This window comes from Macadamia integrifolia, chromosome 4, assembly GCF_013358625.1.
Source record: "Macadamia integrifolia cultivar HAES 741 chromosome 4, SCU_Mint_v3, whole genome shotgun sequence".
NCBI lineage: Eukaryota > Viridiplantae > Streptophyta > Magnoliopsida > Proteales > Proteaceae > Macadamia > Macadamia integrifolia.
Window position 1 is genome coordinate 27,939,777 of NC_056560.1, and position 21,093 is coordinate 27,960,869.

The window sequence follows — 21,093 nt, forward strand, 5'->3', positions numbered from 1 at the left end:
GAGAATGATACCCATACCTGGTCGATCCAGATTGGGTATCAGTATCAGAACAGGGGTAAAATCGTTACAGAAAAATTTATTTTTTATGAAAAATATGGATAAAATTGACCAATCCTGTCCGATACCTGAGAACTAATTCCTTGGTAGGAAATTAGGCAGCACGCCAATAGACCTCATCTGTGAGATAGTATTAATAAGCCAAATGTCTTTAGCACTTATGATGACCATCATGGTTCTTTTTTTTTTTTTTTTAATTAATTTCATTTTGTATTATCTGGTTTGAAGCATTTCATTTGTTTCAGTTCATGTTACTGAACTTAATGTTCATTCTCCTAGTTGAGCCTGACCTTTAACAAGTGTTCATGTTTATACCACAAACCATCCAGCAAATTAGGCAGATAAGACTCACCTAACCCAGCTCATCACCATAAAAATACAAGTAGTACATCAACTCTAACATCTCAAACAATCATCCGGGTATCAACATGGATAAACTCCATTCAGTTCCTAGAGTATTATGATCAGTTTATGCCGTACGTTGTATTGGTACAATCTTTCCCACCTGAATCTTGTTTTCCAGAAATCTTTAAGGCTCAGTTGTGAACAAGATATGTAGCTAAATCAGTTAGCACTTGTTATGTATCTCCTGGAAGTTCTTGTGGCGCTTCTGACTAATGAGTATATGATATTCATCGTCTTTGGAAGTTAAGTACCTTAATTGCAATGGCAAATACCAATGCAAAGAGCACAACATACCCAACAAGCGCTATGAAAATCCACCCCAAGAAGTCATGTTTGTACCCAAAGTACTCATCTAAGAAGTCCTTCACTCGATAGCCAATGTCCATCTGTTCTTCATTGTCTCCAAACTGTGAAGCAATCAGTCCATTCAGGGTCCATGATACCGGACATGCCCAATGGTACCATCTCCACCATACTGGAAGTCTCTGTGATTAATCAAGAAAAGATTTCTGTCACCAATCTCTCAATAAAACACGATAGGCATAACGTAACATATATGGACTGGATCTTACTTTTGGTGGGATGAGGAAACCTCCAAAGAGATTCCATAATGCATAGAAAGCAGAGGAAACTATAGCAGCAATGTCATGGTTGGGTGTTAAGCCCACTGCCATCATACCATAATATGTGAAGTATAGGAATGATAAATACATGTAGAAGAAGTAGCAGAAGAACTTGTGTACTGTCCAATCAAAACCGATCATGGCATAAACTAGCACTCCATAAATCAGAGCCTGGATGAAGATATGTGGAACCTCGATTAAAACCTGAAAATGTAGTCAAGTTTTATTTGTCAGGGTACAGTGAAGATATGCTATAGTACAAGGTGAAATAAAAAAATTTCGGGAACTTATTTCACAGCATAACTCTGTTGAGCCATGCTGCTGCTACCAGAAAAAATATGTTAGTGTTCAACAAGGAATTTGCTTACTTGAGCCAATGCATATGGTAAAGCAGAATACATCCCAGCAGCCTTCTCTCTATAGAAGACTGTACGTTCTACAGCCACCACTGGTTGCACCGCTGAAGCATTTTGAATTCCAGTGAAAAGAACTGCAATATACATGGAACCCATTGCATTGAACAGGTCTTGCAGCTTAGTCCTGTAACATTAACCATATATTAGTAGATGTGATCATGTTTTGGAACCATCAAGTACTACTGTGAAACAAAGATGTGCTTACGTCTTGGAGCCAAGATCCCAGAACAGTGTACCAAACATTAATGCAATGACGGTGGTGGAAAGAAGTCGAACAGATGTATATGCTGGATTCCTCCAGTAGGACTTGTGTTGCTTCCACAGGCATGCAACACACTGGGTGAAGAGAGGTTGAGAAAACTGAGTGGGGAAGTAAAGATCTTTTGAACCAGGAGGGGCTGTACTAAGTTCTGTAATCAAAGCCTTGTTCCTCCTGCAAAAAATTTCCATAGATCTGTGAGAATGAGATGAGAAGTGGTTCTCATTTTCAAGCATTGGGCCAGAAAGCAACATATCCATCAACCCACCAGAAGAGATCTGAGTTCTTGTATGTTTCAGCAAATTTGATCCCCAGGGTCTCCTCTTGTGCTGGTGAAGTGACCTCCAACATCCATGTGGCAGGGTTATAACCATCTTTTATTTTTGGGACTCCACAGATCCCCTTGACACAAATAAAATTCAGTTATGAACAAAAATTTAGAGGGAGGGGAGTTGAGATGAAATCCTAATCAATCAAAATGTCTCACCTCAAAATACTTTATCAATTGACAAGAGTGATGACCCAGTGGACCTACATATATTTCTACTCCTCCTCGCTGCATTAGAAAGAGCTGCAATCACATTAAAGACTTTAATATCTCATACATGGAAGAGAAATGACCATTGCGTTCAGTTTTTTAATCTTGATACTCTTTACCTCGTCAAAGGCTTCAAATATGTCAATGCTAGGCTGGTGAATAGTGCAAACGACAGTTCTTCCTGTGTCCACAGTGTTCCTTACTGTTCTCATCACAATTGCAGCTGCCCTGGCATCCAGTCCAGATGTGGGCTCATCCATAAATATTACAGAGGGATTAGCAACAAGCTCAACCGCGATGGTGAGTCTCTTGCGCTGTTCAGTGGACAGACCATTCACGCCTGGCAACCCAACTAGTGCTACTCTGTGTGATGTTAACTCTACAAGTTCCATGACATCCTCAATAAAAATCTGCAACCATGAGCCTAACCAATAAGTAAGAAATCCAAGTTGATCATAAGAGCACAAAAAATGTTAACAGGTTCTACACCCTCCAACCTTTCTTGTTCTGGAGTCAACTTCAGTAGATAACCGAAGCCATGCAGAATAGACGAGAGCCTCATGAACAGTGACACATGGGGAATGGATGTCATTTTGTTCACAGTACCCCGAAACTCGAGCAAAAGTTTCGTTCTTCTTGGGATAGCCAGAAATGGTGATATTTCCTTCTATGTACCCACTTGTTTTTCTTCCAGCTAACACATCCATCAGAGTGGTCTTACCAGCACCACTAACACCCATTAGAGCTGTTAGAACTCCTGGTCTGAAACTCCCACTTACACCATTCAGAAGGACTAATCTCTCTTCTTGAACACCTTGAGCTTTCATTTCCTGTAGGTTCAACACAATAAATTTCTCTAATATGTGATATGTGAGAAGCCTGGAGAACTACATTATGGCTATCTGACATTGATTTTCTGTTAATCTGAAGTCTTAAATTACCTTTGGCATGTCGACGGAGTATTTAATATCATCAAAGGTGATGGCCAAAGGTGTAAATGGAAGAATCATTCCTTTATTCTTCTGACTACTCTCAGCCGGGGCTTCTTTTCTATTTGATCTTGAACTGATACTGCTCCTTTCGATCTCATTACCCGATTCTGCAACAAAACATATTAATTGTTATAATTGCATGTAGATTTAGGAAATGAGAACACAATGATACTTACGACTTTCTGTTGATTGATTGGAAGATCTCTTTCCTCTATATGACAGTTCAATATTGTCAATCTCTCCAGTCTTGTTGACATGCTTTTCTTTCAAGGCCTCCTCAGATATAATTGTTTGAGATTTTCCTCTCTCTGTTAAAAACTTATATTTTTCAGAATTTTGAAGTTTAAATGGTCTACTCTTTAAGTATCCCAGCTACTGTACAAAGTTGTAAGGTTACTTACGGTTGAGGTAACCAAGTGCTAGAGTGAAAGCAGCATTGAATAAGAGAATATATCCAATCAATGCTCCAGTGCCAATCCAAAATACTGATGAACTGGTAAAGCTTCCTGCTGACTTCAATACTTCAATTCCCAGGGGTTCAGTTGAATATGGCAAACTCTGTGGTATGTCCAAAGTTCAAATTGAGATGACATGCATTTTCAAAGTTCTAGATGTTCTTAATTGTACAACATTGAGATTTCTTACATGACTCCAACTATGCCCAAGAAATTCATTAACGTTCAACGCATTTTGAGCATAGGTCATAGGTGAGCTCCAGTAACCCCAGATCCACCATTTCTTCACATCATCTGTGAGGAGGTAAAACAATTCTTGAGATTAATCCATCATACTATTATTCCAACTTCCATGAGAAGTACAAATCCTGTTTTTAGAATCAGAATATTAGTTCAGATCTGGAACATCACTTTGCTATCTAAAGAAATACCTCTTGACAGGATAAAACCACCAAGTGTCCCAAACATAAGCAATACAAAGGTTCCAAAGGTATAGGAGACAACCATGTCCCTAGCCAGTGCTGCGACTAGTCGGAACATTGAAGAGGCGACCTGGCTAACCAGTATGAGTATAAGATATTGTTTAAACATCCTGAAATAATCAAGTAGAAAAGCATCATTTTGGGGAATCCACAAAAGACAAGAATGATTTGAATATATGTCTGAAGTAGATTGTTCAGTAGAGTCCTTTTCATTTTCACCTGTGTATGTTTGGATCAAAGCCAATGACATAGTAAGCCATGCCAACCCAGATGGCAGATTCCAAAAATGACATGGGGATCTTGAGCATCCATGTAGGCAGTGCATATGCCCAAGAAGGATAAAAAAGTAGGTCTCTTTGCTTGTAAAAGACTGGAAGCTTTGCAAGTGTCATTGCAAGCTCAGGAAAACCATTTATTAAAGTAGTATTGAGTATGAAGAACAAAACACCCATGAAAAGTCTCCCATCAATTATTGTGTCTCGTTTCATCTTAGTACGCAGGAATACAGTCATTGTGATGGATCCAACAAGAGTTACCTAAAACCAACCGAAAGGTATGTGAAGACTCATTCTATGAAAATTGTGTAATCTATAAGTGAATCTGCACTTTACTTTAACAACTGATTCATTTGTTCAAAGAAATTTGAGATTCAGATTAAAAAATCTATGGAGTGTCTTCATAAACAATCTAAATTATGTATATGTACTCCTTGATGGTATCTATAATGAGATCTCTTGCAATGCCCCAAAACTCCAAAGGTACTATAAATTAACGAAGCAAAGGACATTAATGCAAGTGGTTGGCGAATGATAGAGATTTCAAGGGTTCATAGCATATTCTATGCCCCTTCTCAAGGTGTCTCTACCCACTACATGGTTACTGAAGGTAATCATGGGTTCAGTTGTAAAGGATCATACATTGTTTAAAATTTTGAACTGAAAAAAAAAAGAAAAAGATCAAAGGTGAGAATTTTCATTGCATGATTCAACAGTTTTTTACTTTTTATGGGTCATTGTGGTTCTAAGCCAGAGAAGCTTAGCAAACAGACTCTCCCACATATAAGTACCTTTTCTTCTTATCAAAATGGAGCCTGGGAGATTCATCATCTTCCTGTGAGTCAGCTAAACTGACCCATCTTGTAATTAGGGAGTAAAATTTTCATGTTTAGATATCATGTAAGTTCCTTAGACAGTTTTTACTGGTACCCTGTTACTCACTCTCATCACTCGGAAGGCGAAGATGAATGAATTCCTCTTCATAAGCAGCCATTCCCTTGAGAAGCAAGATTTCAACAGCTCTTTCTTGCTAATCCCATACTTTGAAGTTGCTAAAGCAGCAGGGTGGCTCTTTCTCTTGTTGAATGGGGTGCTGAGTTCCTCCCCTAACTTCTGGCCAATATGAAATGACTTGAATGCATCTGCAAAATCCTTGACAGAAACATAAGTGTATGGTTCGTCTTTGTGAGCCCAGTATTGCTGCTGATCTTTTATTGATGTTACCTATAACATGGACCAAAATACATCTATTAGTGGTAGATCCTCTCTTATGTTTGTCTATTCCAATTTAATTGATGGTATATTAGTTTTAACCAAAATGTAATCATATTAAGTTCTTAGCCTGAAGAGCCAAGAAGACATTTGGATCAGTTTCTGAAGCTTACTTCCTGCAAGAAGTCTGCCACTCCTTTCCTCTCAGGACATTTGAAGCCCAATGATTCAAAAAACTCAAGAATATTATTCTGAGGACCTTCATAAACTATCTGTCCTTCAGATAGTAGAATTATATCATCAAAGAGATCATAAGTTTCAGGTGCTGGCTGAAGGAGAGCAATTACTGTGGTTACACCTAGAATGTGGGTGGCCTGTCTGAGTGAATTCACAATCTGGTAGGTTGTAGAGCTGTCCAATCCTGTGGATATCTCATCCATGAACAATGCTTTTGCAGGCCCCACAACCATCTCACCTATTCTCAACCAAAACCAAGAAGATATAATCCAAATCAGGGTCCTCCTCAAATTAATGAAATGTAAAATCTGAGAAGCTTGTCACTCCAAAAGGAAAAAAATCAATTTGAGTGATAAGTTTTTCTACCTGTGGTAACGCGTTTTCTTTGCCCTCCAGATATACCCCTTATCATGTCATTCCCCACCATGGTATCTGCACAAACTTCTAAACCCAAAATCTGCAGTTTTGAGATTAAAGAGAAATAAGTGATCAAAGTCAACTTGCCAATGCTTCCAAAATCCAAATGTTGAATTCAGTAAAATTCTAACTTCGTAGAAGAATCTGTTTCTGTGAAAATAGATGATACCTTAAGAATGTAGTCTACAACTACATTTTCCTTCTGTCCCTCTTGTGAAGCAGCCTGTCCAAGATCATCAGATAAAGAAAAGAAAGAGATTCAAAATTTGAATAAAGGAAACTTCCGAAGAATAGGAAAAAAAAATCAAACTTTTCACAAAATTATATTCATGAAAAATAAGGAAAAACAGTGTTTTTCATATTTAAGAGAGAAGCTGATTTGAGTTGTCCAAGTCCATCAAATGGTATATGAATCAAATGGTTCATGATCTTCACCTTCATGAAGGCATCAATGTCTGGATCAGGCTTGATGTTTGCTGCCTTCTCTCTTCTCAACATCTCTGTCAACATTTCTGCATTTTCCCCCAGAAAATAACAGGTGGAAAAAAGGTTCAGTCCAAAACTTGAATATTTCCATAATTTCCTTAACAGAAAAAGAATATTTCCATAATTTTATTAATTGATGGTTTTCTTATAACTTACCATAACGGGTTCCAACCCCTTGGCATCTTGCAGAGAAGGCCAAGGTTTCTCTCACCGTCATCTCTGCGATATGGAGATCGTGTTGACTAACATAGGCTGAGGTTCTCTGTGGGACAAACTCCTTCATTCCATGTCCATTATATGTTATATTTCCTGACACCTAAAGTTTTAAATGAATACATGTAAACTATAAAAATGTTATACCAAATAGTTCTCAAAGGCACCCAATTTTAGTAAAACTAGAATGGAAAAAGAGAAGAATTATCCATGTCTTTACCTTCAATTTTGAATCAAGCTTTCCTGCCAAAGCTAACAGTAAAGTGGTCTTTCCAGAGCCTGGGGGGCCTAAAAGCAGTGTCATTCTGGAAAGTTTTCAGGAAAATTAAAATTTCATATTACTAATGAAAAATCAAATGGATTTGGATCCTAATATGTTGAAGCCAACTAAATTTTGGTTTTTAACTTCTAAAGTTACCTGCTGGGCTTGATGATTCCATGGACATCTTGAAGAATTGGAAATGGTTTCTTTCTGCTTTGGAGAATGTAGAGAGAGGTGAGGGACTCCTATGAAAATACACAGAATTATATATGTCAAACTTTTTTTTTCCTCCCTCTTTGAGCTCCATAACTTAAATTTTTGAAGTTCTTTCTTTTACTGATTCACTTTTTTATGAAGGATTACCTCTACAATGTTGAGACAGAAGTTGAGCATTGAAGGTAGACCTCGACTACCGATATATGCTTGCGCACCTATGTTTAGATGTTCAAATCGAACTTCTATTGTTGGAACCTCAATTCCCACCCTGAAGGGTAGGAAAACCCCATCATTGTTCTACCAGCACAAATCTAAAGAAGCTAAACTGATGATCAAAATTGGTTAGCGGAGCAAAATAGAGATGTCGAATAAACTTACTGCTGCATTCGATTCTTGAGCTTGAATAGGAAGTTCTCATTGTCCTCCTCTGCAATTCTTACCAGTCTGTTTACTAAGTTCTTCTTCTCTTGAATCTCAAGGTTTTGAACATCAACTTCCTTTTTCTCCCCATCAGTTCCGGTGACTATTGCTTTCTTGATGCGATCAAATGTTGGCAATCTCTCAAGAGCTGCCCATTTAAGACCTTCTTCATCATCTACATCATCTCTGTTGCGAGTAGACTGTGAGAAGACATTGTTGCTTGAACTTCTCCAAAATCCAGAGCGACTTTGACTTCTGTGGATACTTGCAACTCTGTAAATATCCTCAGTGTTCATGATACCTCCAGAAACTAAAAAGACAGTAGCTAAAAACCCCACAAAAATGGAGTAAACAAAAATTCAAATGCGTTTTAATTCAGACTTCTGGAACCCCAGAAAGCAAAATGAGTTCCTTTTTGCTGCAAATGGCATAGAGAGAGAGAGAGAGATCATGGAAGATAAAGGTGATGGGCTTGTGGACTGATCGGAGTACTTCAAAATAATAGAAAGACCATTGAAAGGCTATGAGGAGAACAGGAGAACAGGAGAACAAGATAACTTCACAGTTTCAATGCATTGTCTGTTCTAAGGATGTGCAGGAATTCAATTTTGTAGGAAGCCTTGATTCTCTTTTAATGGAATTTGTGCAGTTGAATTCTTAATGAAGCCCAGGTGGTTATGATGTGAAAATTCAGTTAAGCTGCATTTGATTCTGTCCCAATGATTTTGAATTTGAGGATTCAGTTTCTCGTTAAAGTTTCTACATTTTATCTGAGGATCATTGATGATTTGATTTGGTAGATGCATCTGTCTATCCTTTATCACAGCTAACCAAGGAGAAGATTCCAGCAATTCCATATAATGTTTCATGTGCTTCAATTAGAATATGGAACCTTGATTGGAAGTTCTTGTATAGGTTGCCATCAATCATCCTCACTAAAGCCTGAACAAGTTACTTGAATTAAGGTGGTAGCTAAAGGCCCTTAAACTTCAATGTTAAAGCAGTTGCTCCTTTGTATCCTATCTTCCATGGAAAACTGGAACCTAACCACATTACAGACAATTTTGAAAATGATTTGTACTCGTCTTTCCTATCCATCAACCTATCCTTCGATGCTGATCCCCACCAATCATCAATGATGACACATACCTTCTTGTTTGAAATCTCTCTCTCTCTCTATATGTATATATATATATATATATATACATACATATCCCATTAGAACTAGTTTTAGGGATGCAAATTTGGCCTTGACAACCCGAACTCACATTGAGCCCGAACAAGGCTGGGGTCAAGTTTTTTTACCCTGAGGGAGGTTTAGGGTTGAAAAACCCCAACCTTGGGTTGTTGGGCTCGGGTTGAGGCCTCAGTCCAGCCCAACCCAACCCAACCCAACCCAACCCGAAATTTAACTTGAACTTTTATATTAGAATTTAGAACTCCTATTGGTATTTTATTTTTCTATAATTTTTTAATGTATAAGATAAGAATGGCAAAGCAGGTTAATCCATCCATTGCAGAAGCCAAGATCAACCCAATCGGGCCTTGACAGAGTCAATAAGGGTCGGGTTGGGTTGGTGTGAATCCAACAGGGTTAGGCCTGAACATGAACCTGATAGGGTTGGATTGGGCCTGCGTTGAATTTTGAGGACTGGGATTGGGTTAGGGTTTTAAGAAACCCAGCCCTATTTCACTCCTAATTAGTTTATGCACACCAAACCTTCTTTGTTATTTTTTTTCTTCTGTTTTTGGGGAAGGGGTTTTCATTAGAGGAATACAGAAAGAAAGGCGCAGAGCCCAGAAGCCTTCAAAGAACATTAAAGCAAACAGCCTAAACTCCTAAACTGAAATCTTGGAAGTAAAGAAATACAAAGAATTTTTATTAATTACTGATGAACCTAACCATATGTTGTTGGACCTCTGTATTCATACGCATCTTGTCTAATACTTCTCATATTTATGACCATTGAGAATAAATCCAGAAAATAGTGACACATGCTGTGTACCTTGGCGGCATGCCCAATCTTTACCCATTTTTATATATATCGGGTATTCGGGTTGAGTCAAATTTTGTTCTACACGCAAAAGCCAAACCAGAACTAATAGCTATCGATCCGGTCAGGGCCACTCAGCTGTTTCTAAAAATCAAAACCAATACCATACGGATAAAGAATTCGATCAAGTGGTTCAATTAATGAAACAGAAACTGTGTTTTACTTTCCACCGTGTAATGTAGAAATTATCCAACTACCAAAGATCCAATATCCAACTACTTCACCCTCTGTCTAAATCCATGTGGATTCCACTTTTCACATCATTAAAAATCAAAGAACCCGAGCTATAATTTATTTTTATTTTTTATAATTTTTTACATTTTTTTTATTTTTAAAATTTTTTTTTTTATTTCTATTATTATTTTTGGATTTTAAATTATTATTCTCCTTTGGTTGTTAAATTTGGGTTTAAAATTTGACGCATGGTCTTTTTTCAATCATCTCCTATTTATCCAATGATGGAAGTTACCACATCATTGTCCTGTGAGAGGTCTCTCAATGAAACCAAAGCATCAATTACATGTAGTCTTAGGCCCTTGGATGGAGGTTGAAATGACAATACAAAAGATTATACTGAAGATTCGCATGGACACACATGTACATACACAAAGGGTATTTAGTTAAATTAGAGTCTGAAACGTAATATACAACTATTCCATGAAGGTTTACAACTAATCCAACAATACATTGGACAAACTCAAATGATCATGTCACCCAAAATGGGGCCCACTAAGGAAACAAAGAACCTACCTATATTATTATGTAAATTATGTTCTAGGGGAGAGTTTCTCTAGTTGGCAAAGGAGACAAACAAGAGGATGTGATTGAAGGGAGAGGCATGTTGGACAATTCGTCAATAGGGAGAAAAAACAAATGTGGTGCTCAATTGCTCCCAATCACCTTTGGTTGGCGGAGTACAATGCCTTTTTTCCTATGTTCTATGTATGTACATACTTTTACTTGTATATTTGCTTCTATGGGAATGAACCCAAGTTGTGCTTGGAGAAGCATTCTGGATGGCCGTGAGGTTCTAAGTCGTGGCTTAATTTGGGATGTGGGCCACAGTAACAATATTGACATTTGGAATCACTCATAGATCCCCACTCTTCCAGGATACTGTATCCAGACTCTCTAACCACCAAATTGTGTCTTCCAAAAAATGTCACAACTTATTGAGAATGACAACCAGACATGGAAACGTGACCTCTCTTTCCTTTTCTGTCTTTCTAAGGTAACTAGGTTTTTGAAATCCACTTTTATTCCCATGAGAAGATTTTCAGATTTGGGGGCCATCATGTAATGGAATTTTTTTCAGTCAAATCAGCGTATCATCTATTGACAAATCTGGAGGCTGGAGAAGGAACCTTTGCAAGCATCTACATCGTCTCCAAAGCGTTGGTGGCAAGTTCCAAATAGGGTGTGGAAGCATATTTGGGGTTGCAATACACTCCCAAAGATTAAATCTTTCCTTTGGAGGAGTGTGTCGCAGGACTTACTGCAACGATGAATCTTTGTAGAAGATATATCCCAATTGATCCCCACTGTCCATGATGTGGCAATATTCAAAAATCAACATAGCTTATTGACATGCCCTTTTACGCATTCAATGTGGTTTGAATGTAGTTTGTCTCACAAAATCCCAAAAGGTAATGAGACAATCTTTCATGAGTGGATTGATGGTTGGAAGTTTTTTTCATCAAAAGGCAAGGAAGCAAGCAAGGAACTGATATCTTTATGCACTTTCATTTGTTGGCATCTATGGCTTGCTCGAAATGATTTTCTTTATGGGAAGAGGGTTTGGTCACCTCTTTAAGTAATTCAAGCAGCTGAAAATCATTTCAAAGAATATTTTATCAAACCATCTCTCCTCTCCATCGCTTGGCTTCAACATCTCCTCCAATTGCTCTCTTGCTTTCTCAATCAGAGCAACCTCCTACATATTATTTCAAATTAATTATGATGCAAGTCTGCCCCCTGGATCAATGCATGGAGGTTTATGATTCATTTGTCATGACCATCAAAGCAGCCCTTGTTTTGCCATCTTAGATCTAGTTCGATTTGAGTCAGCTTTGGTGGGTGAAGCAATAGTAATCCCCTCATCTCTGTTGGAAGCGATTTCTAAAGATTTCACTCACGTTTTGGTGGAGAATGACAACAAAGATATTATCATCTACTTGAATAGTGAAACTTCATCAGCTCCTTCGACTGTCAAGTTCATATTGGAGGACATTCTCCATTTGAAGACCTATTTTGGTTATTATATTTTTTCTTTCGTTTCAATAGAGTTTAACAGTTTAGTTGATCATTGGCAAGGAAGACCCTGTCTGTGACAAACAGAACAAGATTATAATAAATCTTCTTCAACTCCAAGAAAAGCCCATAATTACTCTACAAGAATGGGCACAGTTGTTGCTGCTTAAGACTACAGAAACGAAATCCTTAAGAAAAATAGCAAAGACCATAATCATAGAAAGGAAATAATAGTAGGTAGGTAACTGAAGAGATAGGTATATTACTCTAGGTTGCAGGTGAAAAAGAAAGGGCAATTAGATATTTAAAAAGAAGAATTATTACTCCCCTCTCCTAAACTATAGCTAAATATCAAGTTGCTCAAATTTTTTCATATATTTCTCTCCCCTCCCCTCAAACGCAAAGATTCTATCTACAATGCTTGAACATTTGAATTGGCTGTTAAGTTTGCAATATTTTTTCACAATGCCTAAAATACCCCTAATACCTATAGAAAACCCATTATACCCCTCTATGAACTAAAATCTCTTTTCCTCTTAACTTTGCAATATTGTTTTGATCGATTAAGCGGAAAAGGGATTTTAGTTCATAGAGGGATATAATGGATTTTCTACAAGTATAGGGGTATTTCAGGCATTATAAACAATATATTACAGACTTAACAGCCAATTCAAATGCCACGGTAGATAGAATCTTTGCATTTGAGGGGAGGAGAGTGAAATATTTGAAAAAATATGGGGAACTTGATATTTTGCTATAGTTCAGGGGAGGGGAGTAATAATTCCTCATTTAAAAACGACAGGGATGAAGAAGAGGTAAAAGCCTAAATATAGGAGAGTATCAGGAAAAAAGTTTAAGGTAGAGGAGTTTTAGTAAATATGGGCCAAGTGTCGGTGAATGATAGTAATTGTCATAACCTAGCCTGGCCAAGTTTTGTGGATTCGGCTCTTCTCCTTAGTGCCCATTGTCCAGGTCTTATCCATGGCTACTTGGACGAGCAGCATGTGGCGAGATGATGATCCAATGGTTCTTGGTGCCTTGTTCTCCCAACCTTTGTTAGCACCTCATTCTCCGTACCTTTCTCAAACTGTTGGATCATCGTCTCCTCACGTGGCACTTGCCTAGATAGCTATGGGTTGACCTGTGCAATAGGCGCTAAGGAGAGAAGTTGGATTCCAAGTTTTGCAGAACCCAATCCATTCATTGTGAAGCATCAAAACTGTACAATAAGGGAAATATTAGCTGGGAAGTAAGAGGATTATATCTGGACCATCCCATCATTCACCCACGCAAACAGGAAAACTTTCTCTTAGCCTATATATAGAAAACTTAAAACCAGCGTGGGGAAACCTATTGGCGGAGACCACCAAACACAAAGAAAAACCTGAGTGAGTGAGTGAGTGAGTGAGTGAGTGATATTTAATTTTGTAACGGAAGTGAAAGAGGGGCATATGGTGGAGGACAGAACATATGGAAACCGTCGACTCAAGAGTCGAGGAGTGATAGCCCATCGATAGCAGCGAGATTGCCGGATAACACTTGAAGTAGTAGAGAACAACCTGATTCATATGTAGCTGCGAGTCTGCAAGCGGCGACCTAAGAGAAGCCCTTTCTCGGATTGCTTCCATCACCATCATTGTAGTAGTAATTCCGGCGCTCCTTTTACTCTTCGACGCGGAGAATTTCTCTCCAGAAGTGTGTAGACGATAGGTGTGGTTTATGCTTTCAATCGGCTCCAAAAAAAAAAAAAAAAAAAGGAGAAAGAGAAACACTGAACTCTTTAATCTTCTTCAGCCATTGATGATATGCTGCTTCAATAAACTCAACCCCACCGGAAGTATGATGGGTTGTTGCAGACCGTAGGAAAAATACAGAAAGCTTTTTGTCTTCAGGAATATAATCCATTGCTTCCTGAGAAAGATGGGCTAGAACTTGATCTGGTGGATGCCCTTTCCTGTCGATATTAGATGGGAAACTCTATTACTGAACAAGTTTGTTTCTTGAAATCTCACATGCTTGCCTGTTTGTTTGTGCTTTATTATTTTCTCAAGCACAATATACTGACTCAGAAGTTTTGTAATAAATGCAGCATCAAAGGATTCTTTGAAAAAAAAAGCAAAAAACCTGACGATGCACCAAAGGTGGCAGAAACTGCAATGGAAGCTAAGAATGTTGATGCGGATAAAAGCATAGTGAAGCTTACAAAGCAGAAAAGAGGGCTAAGCAGAAGAAAATTAGGAAAAAGCCAAGGAATCAGCTAAAATAGATGAAGTGCAGGAAAACCCTCAAGCAGAAGTGCTGGTAATTTCCACATACAGCTATTATGATTGAATTGTTGTCTGCCATCTCCTTGCAAATTATTAACGAAGATTTCACCAATATTTGGTGCTTGTGAAGAATGGGTTTTCTAATGATTAATATCTTGATGTATGAATTTAGACAAATATTTGTGAAAAGGAAGTTGAAGTTGTGTTGCCCTCAAACTTGGGGACCACAATTACAAAAATGGAAACACACTCTCCCAACGATTCGTTTTGTTGTCCTTTCTGACACACTGTGTGTATGTGAGATGAGATGAATAGCAAGAAACTGTGAGTCCAGCTTATCGCTTCCCAAGTCTCTACAGGCCTACACTAATGCAAGCTGTACTTTTTATTTGAGTAAAGAAAATATAACAAAATATCATATCTTAGGTTATTTGTTTCCGAATTTCACAAAATTAAAGTAAAAAAGAAACAATGCTTGCCCTGTAGTTGATGAGTTTGGGCGGAAGTTTTTCTTCAAGACCTCTCCCTACATAAGAATGGCTGAAGTGCTATTGACACTGCTTTTATATGCAATAATTCATTAGTACAAAGTATAATGAATGCTTGTTTTTGGAACTATGAGCCATTTTTATTATCGCCCTTGACCCTCATTTATAATGTTATTTTTTTGTTATCAATTTAATTTTGTCTGCTTCAGTAGATCTCTCATTCAATTCCATAGATTAATGGCTCTGTTTCTTAACTACACTGGATTAATGCTTTAGTTTGCCTCCTGAATATGGAAATTGCATTTTTTTTTTAAACATTTTCTTGTAAAATCCCACTCTTTTTATTTGTTCATATTGTGTTAATAGTGTTTGTTAAATTGGTTCATAATTTATGTAGGTATTGTTTCTCTGTGTGATTTTAATTTCTCACATTGTCAACTATGTATTTGGGATTTTTGGGTGGGGGTGGGAGGCTTAACATATTGACTTTGCTTTTTCCAAGTGATTGATATTCACCTTGTGATTTGTTTTATAAAACATTGTGACTACTTTAGATATCTCCGCTTCCTTTCATGAGATTCCCCATTTTATCCTTAGTTTCATAGGTTTTTGTTCTGTAAGGTTGAATAGCTCAAGATGGAAATTGCAACCGCCAAAGAAGAAATTGCTAGATGGAGGGAAGCTTGTGAATTGGAATTTGAAAATGGAAGCTGGGATGGATATCATTGAAGAATATGACAAAGATGTAAGATTTGGGAAGGTTATCATTGAACAATATGACAAAGATGTAAGATTCCTATAGTTTGACTCATATTTGTAATTAGGTTTTAGGAATTTAGTTAACTTATTTTGTATCACTTGCTATTTTATTCGAAGCTATTTTTTTGGTTGATGTTTTTGTCCCATCGAAATTATTCTTCCAAATCTGTAAATAGTTAATGATGAAGATATCATAATATAGATTATTAGATTTGCATAGATTGTAAAAAGTGGAAAATTGATGTCATGGAAGAAAGGAATAATAACATACCTATCCTTTTTTCTCCGTCTCCCATTAACCACTAGGAATGAGAAACAAATTTACCTTTTAAGATAAACAAGTTACAAATGAATACTCTCTGTTGCAGAAAGTATGGCAAGTTTTGGCCCTGAGAGAAGCGGACAACTTCCGATAACAAACCACAAGACATCAATGGGTCCAGTATACACCAGTAATCTCAAGCATGCTAAAACATGACTGCAATTGACTAGCCTCTATTGAGTTTTTATTCTTCCGCTCCTTCATGGCCTTTGACTATCCAACATCTCTCGTTTTAGATTTAGTAGTTGAAGAGCATTTTAGAAACTGAATCAGTTGTGTCCTGGATCTCTAAAGAGGGTTCTGGAAGATCGGATAGATCCATGTCTTGGTCCAGTTTTTGGCCACTACATTCACCCATGCGCCAAGACCAACTGATGTTTAGGAGATTTTCTTACCCAGGAGGCTTCTTTCTTTTTTTTGGTGTGGGGGGGGGGGGGGGTTTCAACATTGTACGCTCAAGCGTTATGCCATGAAAGTTCCCTTATTATTGCCTTTGTTTGGTGTCTTCCCTTGGGGTTACAATGTGGTTGTTACTTATAACTACTAGTGGGAGTTACCATTTTAAGGAGTGTGAGGAGTTACAGATCATGGGGGGAAGTTAGGATAGGTTTCGGATAACTACCTCTTATGTAACTTCTTATGTACCTACCTATTTAATAGTGAATGTTAAAGATATATAACAAGTAAATGAAAAGTCCTAAAAAAAAATTATCTTGAGAAGAGGCGGGCTACCTCTCAATTAAGCCGAGACATCGTAGCCTCGTCAGTAAGGCTAATCCCTTTTCTTATTATTGAATTTTCTTGTTTTATCTATCTTCCCATCTATACTATATTTTCTCTCCCTCTACCGTGCTCATAACATCTTGTATTAGAGCCAATGAATTACCCACATGCTATGGAGCAAATTTGTGATGTTCAAGCGAGAAGTTTGGCTTTGTTGGATAAAATAATGAGAAAGATTGAGTTGTTGTCAATTCCAGCCACTATAACGGTGCATCCGGCAAAGGCAACGAGGAAGAGGAAGAAGGTAATGAAGAAAAGGAAGCCCAAAGCATTGTAAATTGTTCACCACTTTCTTCAAGGAGGTATCATTCGCTACCACAAGTGTGGCACTTCGTGAAGTGATCATTCTAGTTTCATCAATAGGGATTTTTCTCATTAAGATATGGGATCTAGGTGGAAAATTATTTTCCTTAATTGCATTGTCCTTGAAGACAAAGACCATTCGAGGGGGAAGGATTTGTTACGTGCCTAATCATTTATGCATAGAGAGTGAGTTATTATAGCATGTGAGTGTTATTATACGTAGATTTGTGTTGTTATCAAATATACGTAACTAGTAGCAGGAGTTACAATGTGGTTATAACTATTACTGAGAGTTACCGTGTAGTTTTAACGAGTGTGAGGAGTTACGGATCATTGGGGCAGTTAGGATAGGTTGTGGATAACTACCTCTTATGTGACTTCTTATGTACACTCTAGTTTGATAGGTACACCAAGGATATGCTGATGTAGATCGAGCTGTCAAAAGGAGAGTTCAATGCTGGCCCAATTCTGGTTCAGATTTGATCCTGTTTCAGCCATCGAACCAGCCTTATTTTTCTCCAATCGGGTCAGCCAATCTCCTGTTATTGTTCATGCATGTTCTGTTCATGTGAATAGTACTTTGGGTCCAATCTTGGCAGACGGCTTGGAAAGATGCTTCCATCACTTGTTAGGATATTAGATACGAGTTTCTATTTTTATTTCTTTGTTTTGTCTTTGCAAGCAAACTTCGTAACTTAGGAAGATTTGTTTCCTATTTTGCTAGCTTAGTGGTCAAGTAAGTTAGTGGTTTCCTTTTTATATGTAGGGCAAAGTATTTAGAAATTTTTTTCTTAAGTCAATTTAGAAAGTTAGAGTCAGTCCCTTAGTTTCCCTTTTTGTTATGTCTTGGTGTCCAAGCAATGTAATGCTAAATACTTTGCCTTACATTGGCCCTCACGGACATGCAGCAACTGCACTCCCCCACAGGAAACACTTACCCATATCTCTCTCTCTCTCTCTCTCTCTCTCTCTCTCTCTCACACACACACACACACACACACACACACACACTGTCCCACCAAGATTCTTGCTAATATATTCTTGTAATTTACTATCTATACCTCCTAACAAATGCCCTAACATGCATATGCATGTGCAAGATTATACTCACTGTGAGTTGGTGTAGGTAACACCTTTGAAAGAACCCTTCCCCAGTCTCAAAAGACGTCTATTTCCCCACAAAATATTCCCAGTCTCTCTTGACATAAGCACTGCCTTGCTTCGGGAAACAACTTTGGTCAGATTGGTGAAACGCAGCTTATACAGCTGCAAGGCTCTTCTTCACAACTGTTGTCGCTCTTTTGTTTGAAACAAAATTTTGGGATATTGAATCTAATTTCGTCTAAAAAATAACTAACATTTATGCTTTTTTCCTCTTTTTGTCGTTTACTAATTTGATTTAAATGTTCAAGCTGCAGTAACAAGCGACAGAGTCTCTTTATTGCAATGGGTTCTACGTATGTTGCTGCTCTCTTTATCAGGGTACAAAATGCCTGTGCCGCAGCCAGTAATGACTATTGAATGGACAATTTTTATAGAGAGAGGGCTGCTGGAATGTATTAAGCTTTGCCATATGATTTTGGATAAGTAATAACTTTTGTTTCAATAAGATTGATAAGATGCAGTTTACTATAGAAATTACCGATTTAGTTGCCTATATATATTACTTACCAAAAAACCCTTGCTTGTGGTGCAGATTATGATTGAGCTTCGATATGTCTTCATATAGACTTTAATATATGGGGTGTGTATTCCATGATCAGAGCTCAATAGATGGTTGTGAAGGTCTTTTGGTATCTCTACTTCATGTACGTCACATTGTTATACTTTACCTTTTATGGTATGATGACAGTGGCCATGACTCCCAATTAAAATATTCCTGCCATTGTTTCCACAGCATTCTGTTCAATATGGAACCTCTTCTTTGGATATATAATTCCATGAATGGTAAGTTCTTAAGATATTCATCCATTTTAGTTAGTGTTTTCTTTGATTTCTGACATTTGGATCCATTGCAGAGGATTCCTGTGTAGTTGAAATGGTGCAATTGGTTTTCCCCTGTATGTTGGTACTTTTATGGATTGCTTGTCTCAAAAATCTACAACAATAAGGAAACACCAGGTCCTTATAAAGATAACTACTTTATTGATATGAAATGCACTAGATGTACACCCCCTCATTCACGTTTTCTTTTATTTTTTTTACATATAGTTTTTATCCTTATCTATCTATAGATGTAGCTAATTTTTTCTTCACCCTTTAAGGACACTTCTTAGTCCCTTCTAGTTCCCACAGGCCACAACAATGATTTAGGAGAACACGAGGAGCCCTATCAGAGAGAAATTTTACGAGGGCAACAAATTTGGTGAGCCTAGATTGAGCTTATCGACTTCTTCTGTAGGGTAGATGAATATTTTACTCACCATCGAACAAAATTCCCTACATTTACAAAATATAAAATAAGAAAGTTCTCAGCAAGGAATAAACAACCAACATTTACAGTAAAGCATATGAAGACTAACATTTTACAGTAAAGCATATCAAGACTGGAATAGTTTATTGAGTTTTGATATTTAACCCCAAGAATAATCACCCATCAGCATCACATCCCCTTCATTATCCGTGTATATCACACGTCAGTTATTGCTTGGGTCCGTCAGTTTCCTTCAAAATTCAAACATGTGATCAAGCTCATGAATAAGGCCGTCATACCTTTCAAACCCTATGAGGTCCATTGATCTCCCAAATGCAACTCCATACTTGTGGACCTGTGCACATTTACTGTGTAAAATTTTCCCCTTTCAGGTCCACAAATACGGAGTTGTACTTGAGAGATCAATGAACTTCACAAGATTTGAAGGGTATGATGGGCTTATTCGTGAGCATGTTTGAATTTAGAGGGATAATGATGGACCCAAGCTATGTTTGTCATGTGCTATGCACAGACAATGAAGGCGATGTGATGCTGATGGGTGTTGGTTGTTCATTCCATGCCAAGGAATTTTCTTATTTTATTTTTGGTAAGAATAGTGAATTTTGTTCGATGGTGTGTAAAATATAAGGAAGAAATTGATAAGCTCAATCTAGGCTCACTAAATTTATGTCTCTCCTAAACGTTTTCCCTGGAAGGGCTCCCAATGTTCCCCTGGATCATAGTTATGGGGTAACCCGAGGAATTGGAAAGTGTCATTAAGGTTGAAGATAATTTAGCTACCTATATAGTCATTGAGGATAAGACAGACTATATGCAAGTAGAAATGAAAGAGTATGTGAATGAGGGGGGTTGTACATATGGTTCATATCATGTCAATAAGGTAGTTATCTTTATTAGGATATGGTGTTCCCTTGTTGCACTTATCTTTATTCGGATTGGATTTCCGAATTATTTTGAAATTCAGATTCCCACCCTGAAGAGTAAGAAGAAGCTCATCATTGGTCCACCAACACAAGTCTAAAGAAGCAAAGCACTGATGATCAAAATTGGTTAAGTGGAACCAAACAGAGATGTTATATGAGCTTATTGCTGCATTCAATTCTTGAGTAGGAAGTTCTCATTATCCTCCTTTGTAACTATTACCAGTTTGTTTATTGAGTTCTCTTCTCTTGAATCCCCAGGTTCTGAACATCAGCTTCCTTTTTCTCCCATCAGTTCCAGTGACTATTGCTTTCTTGATGCGATCACATGTTAGCGGTCTATCGAAAGCTGCCCATTTAAGAGCTTCTTCATCATCTCTGTTGCGAGAAGACTTTGAGAAGACGTTGTTGCTTGAACTTCTCCAGAATCCAGAGCCACTTCAACTTCTGAGGATACTGCGACTCTGTAAATATCAACAGTGACCATGGTACCTCCAGAAACTGAAAAGACAGTACCTAACACCACCCCACCCCACCCCCCCCAAAAA

At 37.7% G+C, this 21,093-nt stretch overlaps 1 protein-coding gene and 1 long non-coding RNA gene across 7 annotated transcripts in view; one reads left to right on the forward strand and one right to left on the reverse strand.

Annotated features, from left to right (window-relative positions):
* Positions 1-406: 406 nt before the first annotated feature.
* On the reverse strand, positions 407-8,478 carry LOC122077020 (ABC transporter G family member 39-like). Its single transcript, XM_042642753.1, has 24 exons — positions 7,924-8,478; positions 7,693-7,813; positions 7,486-7,574; positions 7,288-7,372; positions 7,011-7,170; positions 6,804-6,880; positions 6,538-6,591; positions 6,318-6,408; positions 5,888-6,189; positions 5,445-5,726; positions 4,447-4,763; positions 4,177-4,337; positions 3,936-4,039; positions 3,692-3,848; positions 3,467-3,598; positions 3,240-3,397; positions 2,796-3,128; positions 2,418-2,708; positions 2,248-2,331; positions 2,029-2,162; positions 1,707-1,934; positions 1,454-1,625; positions 1,035-1,289; positions 407-947 (listed from the first exon to the last, which is right to left on the reverse strand). Exons 1-24 carry the CDS (start codon positions 8,259-8,261, stop codon positions 690-692), a joined length of 4,383 nt encoding a protein of 1,460 aa, XP_042498687.1. The 5' UTR covers positions 8,262-8,478; the 3' UTR covers positions 407-689.
* A 5,117-nt stretch (positions 8,479-13,595) lies between these two features.
* Positions 13,596-21,093, forward strand: part of LOC122076911 — a 42,119-nt gene continuing 34,621 nt past the window's right edge. For 2 of the 6 annotated variants that reach the window (XR_006139616.1, XR_006139617.1), the window contains exons 1-3: positions 13,599-14,260; positions 14,359-14,570; positions 15,646-15,769. This is a non-coding gene — a long non-coding RNA (uncharacterized LOC122076911). Of the gene's footprint in view, positions 14,261-14,358; positions 14,571-15,645; positions 15,812-18,609; positions 18,779-18,887; positions 19,000-19,088; positions 19,139-20,806; positions 21,075-21,093 lie in introns of those variants that run through there. The other 4 variants (XR_006139612.1, XR_006139614.1, XR_006139613.1 and 1 more) reach the window with 4 other exon arrangements.